The sequence below is a fragment of the Hippoglossus stenolepis genome, chromosome 5 (genome assembly GCF_022539355.2).
Source record: "Hippoglossus stenolepis isolate QCI-W04-F060 chromosome 5, HSTE1.2, whole genome shotgun sequence".
Taxonomy (NCBI): domain Eukaryota; kingdom Metazoa; phylum Chordata; class Actinopteri; order Pleuronectiformes; family Pleuronectidae; genus Hippoglossus; species Hippoglossus stenolepis.
Genome location: NC_061487.1, coordinates 14,636,922 through 14,653,429, shown reverse-complemented (window position 1 = coordinate 14,653,429; position 16,508 = coordinate 14,636,922). Strand labels below are relative to the sequence as shown.

Here is a 16,508-nt window from a genome sequence, read left to right as displayed (position 1 = left end):
CTGAACAGGACAAAGAGAGAGAGAGAGACGAGTTGGGCTCCAGGGTGTAGCTCGTCGTCCAGGAACTCCTTTCAAAAAACTCAGTTGACCGTTGTCCTTTTGCACCACTCGCACTGTGTGAAATTGTCCCATGGGTCAGTTTGGACATCTGTGGAGGGATGCAAGGTTTAAGCATCACGATATAAAGTTTGAATGCAGCCCTGAGGTTTTTTGGAAGCACTGTCTTTATTTTCTCTCAAGCCACAGTCTGGACTTCCTTTGCTGTGTTGTGGCAGGAAGAACATCATAGGTCTTCATGCTGGATGGTTAAAAGGTTGTTTCATGCTGTACGACTACTTCCTTAGAGTAAGAGGAACAGCTTTCTTCTCTAATACCCCTTTATTTACGCATCATGATGTGGTCAGTTCCTCCGGTAAGGCCGGGAGCTGAACTGGCGAGAAGCTCAGGCCAAGTCGGACCGTGGCACCCGTTCCCTTTCGGCTTTACTGGCGTAGTGGGAAGCACAACCACAATCCCAAACAATAGGGGGACAGGAGTTGACAGTCATCCTTGATGGTAGGGTGGCCTGAGAGGGATGGGCTTTACCACATTTCCACCAAGCCTGTACTTAGAGCCGCTCCGTGGATCTCATAATAAAAGGACTCTCAGCTCGGTACAAACACAGAAACACACAGCTCCTTCCCTGTGAATGATGCTGAGAGAAGAGAGGCTTTTGTATATTCAGGCTGCATGTGGGCTGACCCCTGATCCCTGTCCGCCACTCTGATCACAAGACTAACTCCCCAGCACTGCTTCTCAATTAGACTAGAGCCTGCACACTTACCCTCTAGATTGCTTGTTCTAACTCTGCTGGACTGGAATTATGAGATCATGTCACAGGGTTTCCCATGACCATTTTCTATATGTTCCTGAGTTTATGTTAAGTGTATTTGAATGCCTGTAGCATAGAACAGTAGTTCCCAAAGAAGGCTTTGTCACAAGATGCTTTCCCGGAAATCAAATACAATTTTGAAAAGAATAGAAATTTGAACCATAATTGTTACTAAAGTTGAAAACAATAGTTAAAATTTAAAATAAAATCTAACCATGCAAATAGCCTTTTGATGTTCTTCATTCCCATGTGACCTCTGAGGTGATTATGTCACTCTCTGACATTGGAACTCGCTCAAATCAATATCCTCTGTGTTCCACCTGGCATATAAAGACAACATTTTTACTGTCAGGCCGAACATTAGATACTTAAACTAATCGAGCAGGGATAAATGATAAAATTAGGTTAATTGTATAGTAAAGAAAGTGTGGGTTAGTTGTTTCTCCACAATAGGTGGTGCATTGATCTTCCACATTAAAGAGTCCCTCACCAGTCCTTCAACAGAACGCCTTCCTCTTTCTCATGCTGCTTGAACTTTCACTGTTGATACCCATTTGCCATGTTTAAAAAACAAAATGAAAGAAATGATGCCATTTCATGTGAAACCTTTTCCGTAAATGTTATCTGTGCCAGAGTGTCTCTCGGTTTGTGTAGAAGTGTAAATAACTTGTGTCTCGATTAAATAAAATCATGTTTTGGAATAAAAAGTCATTTTTATTGCATTATTTCACCTTTTTAGCTGTGAATCATGCTGATAGTGACCTATTTTTATCTTAAACATTTATTGTCTCATCTATCTATCTATCTATCTATCTATCTATCTATCTATCTCTATCTATCTATCTATCTATCTATCTATATCTCTTTTTTCTTTTCTACTATATTAAGTAGTAATATTTATATGGTAGTTATATTTATTTTATATATATATTTATTTTTATTATTCTCAATTTAAATCTTCAATTTTTTTCACTTATACAAATACATTTTGTGAAGGGTATTTGTCAGTGTGCGACGACTTGTTGAAGTACCAAAATAATACCTGTATCCATTCACTGTCCCTATTCTCATACTGCACATATGTTTCATGTCTTTACACTGTATATATTAGTTTAATCCCATTCATATTTTTCTATACTTTTTCTTGCACTTAAGTATTGCATGTTACTTGATGCCTCTTTTGACTCTTGTTGCTGTAATACTGCAAATTTCCCCTTTGTGAGAGTAATAAAGGATTATCTTATCTTATCTTAAAGCAGATATATCTCCACTGGAGGCGTTCTCACCTATTCTGGCTGTGAATGAATGAACGTTGTAGTCAGTTGTTGAACAGTGCTGCCATCTAGCGCCCTGTTGGTTCTGGTGCAGCGACAGAGTGCTTCCCTTCCTCACTTCCGGTCGGGAGAGGTGAGGTGTCAGTCAGCAGACTCTGGGATCCTGCTCGTAGTTTAAACCTGCAGGTGTGTGAGTGTGTCGGTTCGGAGATATGTATCACCAGCCCGTGCTGAAGAACAGGCGCACCCTCCTGGAGAGAGCAGAGAAGTTCGTCTCGGACACTTATTTCACTGACTGTAATCTGAGAGGACGGTAAGAAGCAACAACAAACGTGTGTCTGTCTCCACCTGTGCAAGCTTCTGCAGAAGGTTGCTTAAAGTCAAACTCATGCATATCAGGAACATCACAGCTGCACAGCTCGCAGCTCGTGTCTGTGCAGATCATCACCGGCTGGACACCAGCCTGCAAGAAAAGAAACATCAGAGCAAATGCTAAATCAACAGTGACCTCCTCGTTCTTACTGCTTCATTCCTTCATTCCTAGGTTTAATATTTCCCTGCAGTGTGTCCACAGGATGTCAGAGTTCGTCAAGTAACAAGGCGAGGTTTCACACACAGAGGTGGATTCAAACAACAAAGGAAACCAGAAAGCACACTTTCATTTTAGGTTGAAACAATTTTCAAGCTAAATTAAAGATTGAAAAGAGCAGATTAAAAGAAATAAAAAGATGAAAAGAAAGGTAAAAGAAATAAAAAGGATACATCTGCATGAAAAATGTATGAATAAGTTGAAAGAGACTAAATAATACAGCAGTTAGTTGCTAAGCTGCACGACTGTTAGTGAGGCTAGTTAGATTCAAAACAACATGAATCAATACATTGATGAGATTTGATGACGTTAGAAATCCTCTGAAGCCTATTGAGTGGTATTGAGATCATTCATTCCTGAATTCAGGGGGGGATCTAGGATTTTTCTAAATCTGGGGCCATAAAGGGGCCACTTTTACACTGAGGGGCCAATTAGATGTTCAGCATCCACGCACAGCTCCTGACATAGTGAGGTGCACATTTGAAGTCATTCCCTGTTCACTGTGAGCTCCATAGCTACAGCTCAAGCACATTGTGTTCCTCAAAGAAGGTTAGAAAATAAAAGATCGTCACAAATTGTCATGTTTATTTTTAGTGTTGGTTCCCCCCTCTGCTTGAATTAGATCTGTAAATTGCTTTGTTATTCTGTTTATTTCCTGCAGACTCTATGGAGCCTCTTGTCCACTGGAATCCGTCGCCTCCTCCCTGTCTGCTAAACGGATCACATTCACAGAAGCCTCCCAGCAGAACTTTGCACCTTATCGAGTGGGCGACACCTTTGGACCGACGTGAGAGATATCGCCGCACTTTATTACCCTCACATCTTCCCTCAGATCTTGGCGCTAATCCAAGCTTGTTGCTTGTTCTAGGTGGTGGACCTGCTGGTTTAAGTTGACCCTGAACATCCCTGAGTCGTGGAGAGGGAGAGAGGTTCACCTCCTGTGGGAAAGTGATGGGGAAGCAATGGTGTGGAGAGATGGGCAGCCAGTGCAGGTGATGTACTAGCAGCTAAATTGACATTAGATTAGATTAAAGTAGTCTATGCTTCGCCCATGTGTAGATGAAACTACGATGTGTAACATGCTGTATGAACTTGCAGGGCTTGACCAAAGAGGGTGAAAAGACGAGTTACATCCTCTCTGCTTGTCTGAAAGATGAAGAACCGCACAGGTCAGTGAAGTAAAAGATGAGTTCAGTGCTGCTTCTGTAACCAACGTGTCTTATTGAATGTTTGGACTCCTCTTACCTTAAAGTTTTCCTTTTCTCTAGCGTGACCCTTTATGTAGAGATGGCCTGCAACGGGCTTTTCGGAGATGGTCAGGGCTCCATGATTGCAGCTCCAGACCCGAACAGGAAGTTTTCTGTGCAGAGAGCTGAGCTGGTGATATTTAACCGTGACGTCAGGGAGCTGCTCACTGACTTTGAGATGCTTGTTGACATTGTGAAGGTACTGCACGACACAAAACAGTGCATGACAATGTGGTACTTTCTCTGAGAATGGAATTCCATTGAGGCAAACATAACTTCCTGTGGATTCTTGACCCTTCCTCTACAGGAACTAGGGGAGGGCGAGCAGCGAGGCTACCAGGCTCTGTTCACTGTGAATGAGATGGTCAACCTTTGTGTCCCCTCCGATCCCAGCACTTTCCCCAGAACACACAGTCTGGCTCACAAATTCTTTAGCCAGCGGAATGGAGAAAGCCAGCACATCGTCCATGCGATGGGTCACTGCCACATAGACTCAGGTCTCCATTTTTACCTCCGTTTGTTTGTTTGTCTATCTGTTAGTTGGCAGGAGTCCACAAAACTACTGGACACAGCACCACGAAACTTGGTGGAAGGATTGTGTGCATGGGTCACAAAAGAACCCATCAAATATTGGTGCGGATCCCAATCGGGGCAGATCCAGGAATTTTTTAGATCTGAGATAGAGCATTTTTCAACATTTCTGTGGATTTCTCTGAGAATAATTCATGGAACATGATGAGAAAAATCAGCCATGTTTTTAGGACTAATACGTATGAGTGGAAGCAATTTGGTGCAGAAATAAAAATCCAGATCTAGTGAATTTAAATGTGGTTTCATAAGGGGACTGTTGGTGGAGGTATGCGACATTCTAGATATTTCTGATGTTATGTAGAGCTGAGTATCAACTCACTATCCTGTGAATCAACTGTGTCTGTAGAGTTTCAAAAACTGTCACTGACGGTTCAGTCAAATTTTTAAAGGTGATTTAAGTTTTAATTTTGCCGATTTATATTCTGTTATCTAGACTTGTGCTATGCAAAATGTAATATTTCAGGACTGTGGGCTGTTGTGTAAAATGAAAAGAAAGAAAAACGTGTAATATAAAAGAAACAGCATAGAATAACTCATCTTTATGACTTTCATCCGTAGCCTGGCTGTGGCCCTATGAAGAGACCATCCGTAAATGTGGCAGAAGCTGGGTGACGGTGATCCGTTTGATGGAGACGAACCCGGACTTTGTGTTTACTTGCTCTCAGGTAATTCCACACGATTGTAGCTTTATATGAGCTGTAAAATGTTCTAGAAATTTCAGCACTCATCTTCAGTTTCAACCTTTTTTTTTTTTTCTTTTACTTTTTGTGCAGGCTCAGCAGTTCCAGTGGGTGAAGAGCTGGTACCCAGGACTCTTCACCCAGATCAAGCATTTTGTGAAGAAAGGCCAGTTCATTCCAGTAGGAGGAACATGGGTGGAGATGGTAAAACTGCTCTCAGCAATAAATCCCACATGTATTATAATGTGGTTGTATTCTGCGGCCTGCTGGCATTCAACCCTTTTTTATTACCGTTTGCTCATCAGGATGGAAATCTGCCCTCAGGTGAGTCCATGGTCAGACAGTTCCTCGAGGGCCAGCGTTTTTTTAACCAGGAGTTTGGGATCCACTGTAAAGAGGTGCGGAGGATTCATTAAACATCCTGGGTTTACCTTTGTATTATACCTGACCTAAACATAAGACTCAGTTCTCTTTACTCCTCAGTTCTGGCTACCGGACACATTCGGCTACTCCGCCCAGCTTCCTCAAATTATGCAGGGATTTGGCATTTCCAACTTTTTGACACAGAAGCTGAGCTGGAACCTGGTCAACACCTTTCCTGTAAGTACTGTAGGCACCACACGCTTAAATTTAAAGAAAGAAAAAGTTCTTACTTTCCGTTTTGATTTGATTTCCCACAGCACAACACATTTTTCTGGGAAGGCCTGGATGGGTCCAAGGTTTTAACACACTTCCCACCAGGAAATTCCTACGAAATGAAGGGCAAGATCGAAGATGTGAGTCTGGTTTCTTGAGAAACATAACAGGGTGAAGGTTGAGTCTGTGAAGAGAATATTTGCAATCCTCACAAATCCTGTTTTTATTCTCCACCCACAGCTTGTGAAAACATTGAAGAATAACAAAGACAAAGGCAGAGCCAACCACAGTGCGGTGCTGTTCGGTTTCGGTGACGGCGGGGGAGGACCCACACAGCTCATGCTGGACAGACTGAACCGGGTCCGGGACACAGACGGGCTTCCAAAGTCAGTTCCACTTCTCACATAGACAGAGTTCACACCTGGTATTAACATCTGGCAGGATAGACAGGGTACAGGTGTGAATGCACCCAGCCCTCTTTGGAAGGTGTCTGAGATGGACGTGGCCACACTTTGTTTTTACTGTATGAGCACAATCCATCCTGGGCCACATATGAAAGACCACCCACTCAATTTACATCCTCTGACATGCTACAGATTCACTAGGAATCGATCGATATTCTTACACATGTTTGTGTCCACACGTTGATTTGTTTGCGACACAATATCAACGCTGATCACCATTCACCACGTAATGTTTGATACTTTCTTAAATCTGTCTTCAGAGCTGCACGAGATTCATTCCACCTCTCTCTGCCTCGGTTCATACCTCTCGCTCGCTCATGCCGACACACACAGACACACACAAACATTATCCTCGCACACATCTGTAAACTCCAGGGTAAAAATAACATAATTTGGTCTTCAGGGACATATGGTTCAATGGCTTTACTTTTGTTTCTCGGGGCTGTGGTATTTCAAAGGGGTGTGTCAGCACGCAGGCGGCAGACCAAGGATATGAAAAGGATCCTGATCCACTCAAAAGGATATGAGTGATGTCTACTGATGTCATCATGGTTTTGTTTTACAATGTCAAGTTAATACAGTCATGTTTTAGTCACAATGAACAACAAGTCAGGGAGGACATTGCTCACTTCTAACTCTTGTGTGGTTCCCAGAGTCCAGACATCTACTCCCAACAAGCTTTTCTCTCAGCTTCACGCTGACTCAGATCTGCTGTGTACGTGGAGCGGTGAGCTCTTCCTGGAGCTGCACAACGGCACCTACACCACAGAGGCGCAGGTATTTCAAGATTAAAATCATACTTGCAGAACAAAAGTAAAAGGCTCTCTCTGAGAAAAATGTAAGAATGGTAAATGGACTGTATTTATAGAGCAGCTTTTCTGGTCTTGATGACCACTTAATGCGCTTCACAGTACAGTTTTTTCCATTTACATATTCGTACAGTGCATCTTTGTGCAGCACTTTCTCTGTCACACATTGCTCACAGTCGTCAGGAGCAAGGACATTTTTGTACGCAGAGTGGAGGACCCGGGAATCACACTGCCGGCCTTCTGGTTAGTGGATGACCCGTTGTAGCCCCTGAGCCACAGCCGCCCCAAGAAGAAAAACAGACAAAATAACAACAGTAGTGCATAATAACGCTGTATAATACATTTAGCACATATAAACACATATTATTGAGATGAAAATGTATTATGTTGGCATCTAATATGCTGGATTTAAATATATTTTAAAGCATATTTACAAAACACCACAAAATAGAAATGAAAACAACTATAAAAATGGAGGATCATTCTTGCAACGTCACACAGGAAATAGAGATGAAGTGTAAAACTGAATGAAGAGATAAAAATGCTGCAGTTATGCATTGTAACAATACCAAATGTTGGTTATGTATAAAGTGCAGTTGTCTTTATACTTTTTGTGTTTTTACATCCAGATTAAACGAGGGAACCGTCAATGCGAGGCCCTCCTCCATGATGTGGAGGTAGCCAGCTGCTTGGCTCTGTGTCGGGAGCCCACATTTAAGTATCCGGTGGAAAAGCTGCAGAAGCTGTGGAGGTGCAGACCCATTAAAGTTTCATGATGTGGATAAATATACACATCTGTCGTCTCTGTTGTTGTTGCTGTGCTTAAAGTAGTTTCGTCAATCTGTTTTCTTCCAGGCTGCTTCTTCTAAACCAGTTCCACGACGTGATCCCTGGCAGCTGTATAGAGATGGTTGTGGAGGATGCACTCAGGTATTATGAAGGTACAGTTTCTGTCCATTACTATCAGAACCACATAGTACATAATACAGTTACATGTTACGTGTCCTGGGGCAAGATACTGATATAGATACCCCCAAATTACCCTGTGTGTGTATGAATGGTGTGGAAAAGAAAAAGCACTGCGTATAGAATAGCTGTATGAATGGGACTTGCACTGGTAGATAGGACTGGAAAAGTGATATATACAGTATGGTACATATTTACCATTTACTCTATATCCTTGTGGAAAGCCCTGTACATATGCATATACATATGTGGTTTTCCAAATTTAAAAGTACATCACAATGTGTGTTAGATATCCGCAGTGGTTGTACTGCACTGCTGCGTGATGCATGTGGAGCCCTGGCGTCAAAAGGAAATGGTGCCGGTGTGTTCAACTCTCTGTCGTGGGAGCGTCATGAAGTCATCCAGACTCAGGAGGGGGCTGGTGAACCTGATCTGGGTATGTTTGATTTTTTTATAATGTTTACAGTGTGTTGTTGCCTTTTTGTATTGTGACTGCAGCTTCATATCTGATGCTGTGTCCGTGTCTCTGCAGCTCTGGTGAGAGTTCCCAGTGTGGGTTCAGCTCCCGTCACAAACACAGAGCCTGTGACTCCAGTCTCTGTCACTGTTCAGGTGTGTGAAGTACAGAGAGCATTTCATCAACGTTGCTGTGTTGTAATGTCACTAAAATAACTGAGCTGCTGTGTGACGTCACAGGCCAACGGAGCTGTCGTCATGGAGAACGGGATCTTAAAGACTGTCGTGAACCAAGACGGCACTTTGGCGTCGCTGTATTTGATCAATGAAAACAGGTTCTGTGAAACCCCATGAAACATCTGTATCTACGACAGCATTAACATGAATCTATTAACATCTGTCTCACTCTGTTGGTTTCAGAGAAGCCATCTCTGACAGCTGCCATGGGAACCAGTTTGTCATGTTTGATGACGTCCCCCTCTACTGGGATGCTTGGGATGTAATGGACTACCATCTTCAGACAAGGTGTCACTCTCGTCTGTCTTACGCCACCTTAAGACCCATCAGTGTATTTGCAGGTGTTATAGATATGATAACTCTGACTTTATAGGAAGCCGGTGTTGGAGGTGGTGCAGCCCGTTCAGGTGACGTCCTCAGGTGGACTGCGAGGCAGCGTCAGCTTCACCCTCAGGATCAGTGACAAAAGCACCATCACGCAGACGATCGTCATGGACGCCATGTGTCCTTACATCAAATTCAGCACAGAGGTTTTACAACATTAACCAAATGTGTAGAAATCTACAGACGAATTCTTCAACGCCTTAAAAAAAAAAAAACAATGTTGCACTTTCAGGTGAAGTGGGCGGAGTCACACAAGTTTCTCAAGGTGGAATTCCCAGTGCGAGTGCACAGCCCCAACGCCACGTATGAGATCCAGTTTGGCCACCTGCAGAGACCCACACACAGAAACACCTCATGGGACTGGGCCAGATTTGAGGTACAGCCTTGTGATGTTAACAAACGTGTTATTTTAATTCACACTGATCCCCGCAGGTATCAGATGTCAGTGATGCTGCTAGAATGAAAGTAATGCTGGTATTTTTTTTTATTCCTATCTTTACTCTAGAGTTTGGTCTTTCAGTTTGAGAGTAGCTCTACCTAGCTTTACTTCTTTTAGAGTCCCGTACGGGTGGTAACTTCAACAAGGTTCATGCACTCTCCCCCTCCACGGCTTTGTTATTACACCTGCTGCCCATCAGGATCAAAACCAACACACCCACAATGAGGAATTTAAACAGGCGTGTTGCACAAAAAATTCCAAAGCAGAGGAGAAATCTGGGAGCAGATGTTTCACTCGCGCACAGAAGCAGCGTGAGAAGAGCTGACTGCAAGTGCACAGTTTGAGCACAAGCAGGGGCTTTGTGAGTGAGATCGCAGGGTTTTGAGTGAAAGCATAAAAAAATCGGAACATGAAATCAATAAATCCTGCTCTTGAATGAAGATAGGGTGAAATTACCCATAGTCCTTTGCATCGTCTTTACTGATTCTTATCCTGGTTTCTTTCCCAGGTTTGGGGCCATAAGTGGGCCGACTTGTCAGAGCACAACTTCGGGGTTGCGCTGCTGAACGACTGCAAATACGGTTACTCGGTCCATAAGAACACAATGACTCTGTCCCTGTGAGATCACACACGACATTTATATAACGTTCATTCGACCGTAAAATTCACTTATACCAAGTTTGTTTTATAACCAGTGCATCTAACAGTTGATGTCTGTGTCTTAGACTGAGAGCACCGAAGGCCCCAAACGCCAACGCTGACATGGGGACTCATCATTTCACATATGCAATCATGCCACACACAGGTCTTACTGGTCTTTAAAATAAATTACACATTGGTTAGAATATAAAGCCGACAAACTAATCGTTTTAACACATCTGTTACGTGTGTTCGACAGGATCCTTCCAAGATGCCTCTGTAATCCAGTGTGCGTACAACCTCAATTTCCCGTTGAGGTTAATCCAGTGCACCCCCGACTCTGCACCCTGGAGCGCCTTTTCTGTCAGCGCCGAAGCCGTCATCCTGGAAACCGTTAAGCAGGTATCCAATTAACGCCGAGCTCGACCCAGTGTGACTTAATCCACTAAGCCTGCTTCATGTTATTTACTCCATTTACTATAACAGGCCGAGGACCGGAAGGGGGCATTGGTAGTCCGACTCTTTGAGTCACATGGGAGCAGCGTGACGGCAACTCTCCGCACCGCCCTTCCAGTGAGGGAAGCCTGGCAGTGAGTGTCGTTATTTCTAGTAATACTTGCTGTCTGGAATCTTTTTATGTTGTCTGCCGAGAGCAAAACCGTTTCCTCTTCCTTTCAGTTGTGACCTCATGGAGAGACAGGACCCCGCCCAGACGGCGACCATTGCGTCAGGGGGAATCGCTCTTAACTTCAGCCCCTTTCAAATTGTTTCACTTCTCCTCATCCTGTGATTATTCATCCTCGGGTGTTCACGTTTGGAATACTGAGGTTATGTTTTCCTCTGTTTGTTAACAAGATTAAACTAAAACCTGCTAGACGGATTTCCACAAAACTTGGTGAAAGGATGCAATATGGATCAGGGAGGAACCCATTAAATGAGTGCCATCCAAGTGAAATGCACGTTTGATTTAGAAAATAAAATCAGTCAAATCAACAATTTAATGACCGTTAGTCTAATAAAGATGTTTCCTGCAGGTAGAACCAGTAGCTGATGGCATCGCATCTGTTTGAGGTACACATTGTTGCTGAAATGCCAAAATGAATGGTTTCACTTCACTTCAAAACAAACATTTGCAGAACTTTTGTAGAAACATGGTTTTATTAAAAAATTGTACAAAATTAAAAAATTCTGCGTCCATTCATCTTTTTCCCATCTTTATTTGCTGTTCTGTCTGGTAACTCTGCTGCTCCACCTCTGCGAGCCTGCAACAAGAAGGACTATTTTATTAACATTCAAAATTCCCACAGTAGAAAAACAACTTGTTTCAAGAACATGAAGAACTCACCTGCAGTCGTCTCTGCAGGACTGCTCTTCCGCCTACGTGCATTCTCGCTCTCTTCACGCTGAGCTGTGTTTACACTCCGTGTTTTTGCCTTCTTTCTTCTGGCTTCCTGAGGACGTGCATCCTTTTCTTTCTTTGGTGTTTTGGTAGCAGTTTCCTGTTTCACCGCTATTTTCTTTGCTGTGAGTTCAGAGCGACTCTTTGCCACCTGGTGAATACAAACTGGTGTTAAAGAGAGTTTGTAGAGTTTGTTACATCACAAGAGGAAAAAAAAAAAAAGGTCTGTTAATACCTTTTTCTTTTGTGTGTAATCGTGGTCGTCTTCTTTCTTTACTCTCTTCTTTGCCTTGGGTGACTTTGAATCTACGATGAGCAGAAAAGATGACGTCAGATGAGTCAGATGCTTTGTTCTCAGAAAAAAATTTCATCTGAAGTGCTCAGTTCTGTGTTTTCAATGTGATTCATACCTTTAGGAGCCATGGGGCCTGGATCACCCTGGAGATGAAGTACAAATCATTATCAGTGATACTTTAAATATTGTTTCAGAGATTAGGACATAAAACCCTCCTTAAACCCACTTTGAACCACATCGTTCTGCCATTGTGGTCCCGGATAGAGGTCATTCCATCAACGTAGTAACACTGCAGCCATGCCTTAAAGTCAGAGTAGTCCGCTTTCTCAGGATCATAGCCTTTTCCCCCTAAATCAAAAAACCAGAGGAGGTGTCACAGGAATCAAACTGCGTCATCTCTACATGAGGGAGAAGCCATTCACTGGAGATTAAAGCAAACAGAGTAGTGATTGACTCTGCTCCACACGACATCTATCTACGCGACTTTGAGGTTTCTACAGTTTTTTTTTGGTAGTTTTCCTCAGGTTAAGGAGGATGTCGCACCTTGTCAAGAGCCAAATTGTGATTTGTAGATATGGGCTATTGAAATAAAATTTGATTGATGGAGTTAACAGTACAACCCACCTTGGTTCACCACCTCCAGAGGGACTGTATGACACAGTCTGAGCAGGTCCGCCGCCTCCTCCTCCTTCACCACCCTTGTTTTTGCTCTGTCTGGGCTCTTCTGGAACGTGAACAGAGGCAGTGTTTAAAAAACGTTAAGCGATAACGTGTGAGGGTCTGATTGTGTGGGCTCCTTCACCTTTGTATTCTCATTTTTCACACAGTCACCACTGTCGCATAAATCTTCTGACTCAAGGCCTTCCAATACAGTCCGGGCGGGTACGAAGGGAGGAATGTTCAACCTACGAAAAAGAGAGAAACTCAACTAAAGACTCCTTCCATTGTAAAACAACAAGACTCTTTTGTCTTCAGTTTCTGAATCATTATGCCTCCCCACGGGAAGCAAGAAACGGAGGAGTGAAAGAAACCATTCATTTCGAATCGGAGGAAACAACCTTGAAAGCGTGAGAGCTGGTGCCATGTTGAGGTCATTTTCAACAAAAACAAAACAAATAGAACCTCAGAAAGTTTGACCCTGAGTCTTTAACCATCACATAAAAGCACTAAAACAACCCTCATCCTGTGAAGGTAAATGACTTCTGACAATGGTCTGTTGGCACCAGGCTTTCTTTCTTATGTATATGCAGGACAGTGATCTTTTACTTTTCCTTTTGAAGATCCTGTTAATATTGTTACTCTGTGCGTTGATTAGCAGGGTTGCTGTAGTGGAAGGACGTGGTCGGGTCAGGGAAGAACCCATTCGAATTTGGTGCAGATCCAAATAAGAGTGTTCAATATTTCGTTCAATTCAAATCTCAGAGAATAATTTGGTGAATTGAAATGTGGTTTCATATTGGGACCGTTTGACCTTGGTGGAGGTATGTGCTCTACTAAGTGCAATTCTAGTTGCTTTTTGAATGCCTTTATTCTGTGCAGCACTTTGTGTTACATTGTTTGTATAAACAAATGCAGCACAAATTAAGTTTGCCTGATTTATGTAGTTTTTGTTCTTTGTGACCTCAAACTACATCTGGCAATGTAATCCAGCTGCAAACTAGTCCCATGAGGAGATCTTCAGAAATATCATTGTTTCCCTTTGAACGATCATAAACTATAATACTGATAAGAAATGCACTGATCCAACTTTCTTTTCTCCAAATACTGATTCAACTTGATTTGACATCTGTACCACTCACTGTGTGGAACTCATTGGAATTGCTCTGGTATCAGAACTGTATTCACTTCAAGTATTTGTCGTACATATACTGCGTAACAGATAGTTTGACGCATGATAAATTGTGAGTCTTCAATAACAAAAATGTCAAAGAATCCCAGCTTCCTGCTTCTCAAAATCAAAGATCTGCTGCTGTTTATCTAATTTGATTGTTAGCAGAATATTTGGGGTTTTAAACTAAATTGTTATGGAACTGTTAATAGTTTTGGTCTATTTTGTTAAGTTTGTTTTATTCTTGTCTTAAATGTTGGCGGCTCGCTAAACAATAATGAACGTACATAGCCTTAAGTCAGATTCACCACATACTCCTCCATGCGTCAGTATGCGTGGGACCCAAGTATGAGTTAGGGAGTCAGACAGATTACAACGGGAGGAAGTTTCATTATATCTCTGTGGGAGGACACCGACTTTCTTGGCGACAGATAATCAAGAAAAACATTTTTTTTGAGAAACGAGCCAAGGTTTATATATATTTGTCCAATAGAGAAGCTCCACGTGAAGACTAATGTTATGTGGCCACTGTAACTTGGTGAGATTATAATGCTCCTTTTTTTTTGCAAGGACAGTTTAGATTTGGTGATGGAAATACAACTTATCTTTCTGTGCAGCTCATCAACTTGCTCTCCCTGATGCATCTGGGACTGAGAATAAATGCTTCTGCTTTTTTTGTTTTAAATACAGATGCATCCTGTATATTTCTATTAATCTCTTGACCCCTTTTATTCTACTATTTCAATCTCTTTCATTTGGCTGGAAATTTGTTTTAAACTCTGCTTTCTCCATTTTTTATTCAGTAGCTGTATCTGTGCATCAATAATACAGGACTGAATAAAAGGAACATTTGTGTAGTTCTGCAGGTTTTACATGTTAATTACCTGAAAAGGATTTCAGCCCTCAGATAGTTCCCGATGCCGTTGAAGAACTTCTGATTGAGCAGGGCTTCACAGATGGGCCTATCGAAGGCCCGGTCAGACAGATGCGACACAACATTCTCCCTGCAGGAAAATTAACTTGTCAGTGACCCAGTGCTACTTTGACTGAACCGGGGTGACATGTGACACTCTCAGGAAGACCAACCTGAAGCTTTTGTACTCAAACATGATGCATGGTCCTCTGTCAGGCTGCCAAGTCCCATTGGGCTGCCAGCTGCCAAACCTGCGTGTGTCCACGAAGCTCAGCACTCTGCACGGCGTCTCTTTGGAATAAAACCGCAAGTGGGAGTGTTTGGGTAACTCATCGTCTGTGGTGAAGCGGAAATAGCCCGACATCCCAAAGCGAAAGACGATGTCCATGGGCTGGTCGGCCTGTTCTGTCTGCACTCCCTGTTTGGGATGATCGCTCTTTACTGGCGTCAGCGTGAGCTTCACTTCCTTCCCTCTGGAAGCAGCTGTGATGTGGTAGGCCTCGCAGGTGAAGGGCACCTCAGGGCTCTTGCTGACTTCAGATTTTCGGACCGCTCCAGTAAACACCACCCCATTACACATTTTGTTCACATAGAGGCTGGCGAGGTGGAGCTCCGGTCCCTCGGGCATTTTGTTGGAACAGATGACGCTGTGGAGAAAATATAAGAGTGGAAAATAAATCCCAAACGATCACATCCAGGGCCACATCTTTTAACAACCTATGGACATTTGAAATGATACAAATTGAAATTTACAGCTTTTAATTACCTCTGCCAAAGAGCTGACGTTATCGTTTATTTATTAGTTATTTAGCAGGAATACGCAAACGCTACTCAACCAATTTCTATGTGATTTTGTGGAGGGTGGTGCATGACCCGAGGAAGAACTTATGAAATTGTAGTGTGGATCTTCAGGGGGTGGATCCTTTTAATTTATTTTCACTTTCTTTCAAATTGTGAGATAGGACATTTTTCCATATTCTCTTTGATTTCTCAGGGAATAATTAATGAACCTTGATGACAAACAAAACTCAGACATATTGTTCGAGATCTAAATAAGAATCTAGTTAATGTGGTTTCATAATGAGACTTTTGGGCCTGGGGGAGGTATGTACTCTACTGAGTGCCATTCTAGTTCTTCATTTATACCTACAACGTATTAGAAATGCAAACTTCAATATTTCCCTGCAGAATTATTTCCCTTTTAAAAAACAACTAACAATCTGAATGAATGAATAATCAAAAATGAAAACACATCCAGGCTGAGACACAAAAGTCTTTCACTGTTAGACTACACAACACGTTCAGTGCACACAGCTGACTTCACGTTATTACACAACAGATTTAAAACCAACACAAACACCATGCGTGCAAGTGGTCGATCATTTAACTTCGTGAGCAAATAAACATCATATTGCTGCATCGCTCATGTTACAATTGAATGGAAAAGAGAACCGGTGATCATAACAAACATTTAAAAGCAGGCTGTTTCCTGAGTTGAAAGGTCATAGGTTCGAACAACCTACCCACACCAGGAAATAGACCCCGACGATGATTTCAGATGTGCAGAAGGAAAGTGTGTGATGATCCAAACCTGCAGAAACTACCCTGTCCCTGCACTGTGCTGAAGGACATGTGCAGGTATGTTACTCAACCAAACGTTTTCATTACGTGATCGTTACCAAACACGTTGTGTTGTGTAACTTCACCACCCGAGGTTCATCCACCGAAATATCGCGAGATCTCCGGAACTCTCGTGCTCGTTATTTGCATATAAACTCAGCACAAGTGATT

At 42.6% G+C, this 16,508-nt stretch overlaps 2 protein-coding genes across 3 annotated transcripts; one reads left to right on the top strand and one right to left on the bottom strand.

Moving 5' to 3' along the window:
- Positions 1-2,246: 2,246 nt before the first annotated feature.
- man2c1 (mannosidase, alpha, class 2C, member 1) lies at positions 2,247-11,468 on the top strand. 2 transcript variants are annotated; one of them, XM_035156937.2, is made up of 26 exons: positions 2,248-2,458; positions 3,396-3,521; positions 3,603-3,726; positions 3,833-3,903; positions 4,003-4,180; positions 4,289-4,478; positions 5,131-5,237; positions 5,346-5,456; positions 5,558-5,650; positions 5,736-5,852; positions 5,933-6,028; positions 6,129-6,274; positions 7,006-7,129; positions 7,791-7,912; positions 8,017-8,102; positions 8,417-8,563; positions 8,660-8,739; positions 8,824-8,918; positions 9,004-9,108; positions 9,194-9,350; positions 9,437-9,580; positions 10,152-10,261; positions 10,369-10,448; positions 10,542-10,684; positions 10,769-10,872; positions 10,961-11,468. In XM_035156937.2, exons 1-26 carry the CDS (start codon positions 2,358-2,360, stop codon positions 11,070-11,072), a joined length of 3,069 nt encoding a protein of 1,022 aa, XP_035012828.1. In that variant the 5' UTR covers positions 2,248-2,357; the 3' UTR covers positions 11,073-11,468. The 2 variants fall into 2 exon arrangements, 1 of the variants encoding a protein (XP_035012828.1); XR_004696842.2 differs by lacking the exons at positions 10,152-10,261; positions 10,369-10,448; positions 10,961-11,468 and having other exon boundaries at positions 2,247-2,458.
- neil1 (nei-like DNA glycosylase 1) lies at positions 11,422-16,478 on the bottom strand. Its single transcript, XM_035156941.2, has 10 exons — positions 16,241-16,478; positions 14,891-15,364; positions 14,689-14,808; positions 12,779-12,881; positions 12,601-12,700; positions 12,203-12,324; positions 12,092-12,119; positions 11,917-11,987; positions 11,628-11,832; positions 11,422-11,544 (listed from the first exon to the last, which is right to left on the bottom strand). The coding sequence occupies exons 2-10, from the start codon at positions 15,343-15,345 to the stop codon at positions 11,498-11,500; spliced, it is 1,251 nt and encodes a 416-aa protein (XP_035012832.2). The 5' UTR covers positions 15,346-15,364; positions 16,241-16,478; the 3' UTR covers positions 11,422-11,497.
- Between the last annotated feature and the right edge of the window lie 30 nt (positions 16,479-16,508).

Excerpts from the sequence above, each read along its gene's own strand:
- neil1 (XM_035156941.2), bottom strand. The coding sequence starts at position 15,345 with ATGCCCGAGGGACCGGAGCTCCACCTCGCCAGCCTCTATGTGAACAAA. Across the intron at positions 12,701-12,778 it reads TGAAAAATGAGAATACAAAG|AAGAGCCCAGACAGAGCAAA; the intron begins GTGAAGGAGCCC and ends TTCACGTTCCAG. Across the intron at positions 12,120-12,202 it reads GCAGAACGATGTGGTTCAAA|GGTGATCCAGGCCCCATGGC; the intron begins GTGGGTTTAAGG and ends CTTCATCTCCAG.
- man2c1 (XM_035156937.2), top strand. The coding sequence starts at position 2,358 with ATGTATCACCAGCCCGTGCTGAAGAACAGGCGCACCCTCCTGGAGAGA. Across the intron at positions 5,853-5,932 it reads ACCTGGTCAACACCTTTCCT|CACAACACATTTTTCTGGGA; the intron begins GTAAGTACTGTA and ends GATTTCCCACAG. Across the intron at positions 10,873-10,960 it reads CCAGTGAGGGAAGCCTGGCA|TTGTGACCTCATGGAGAGAC; the intron begins GTGAGTGTCGTT and ends TCTTCCTTTCAG.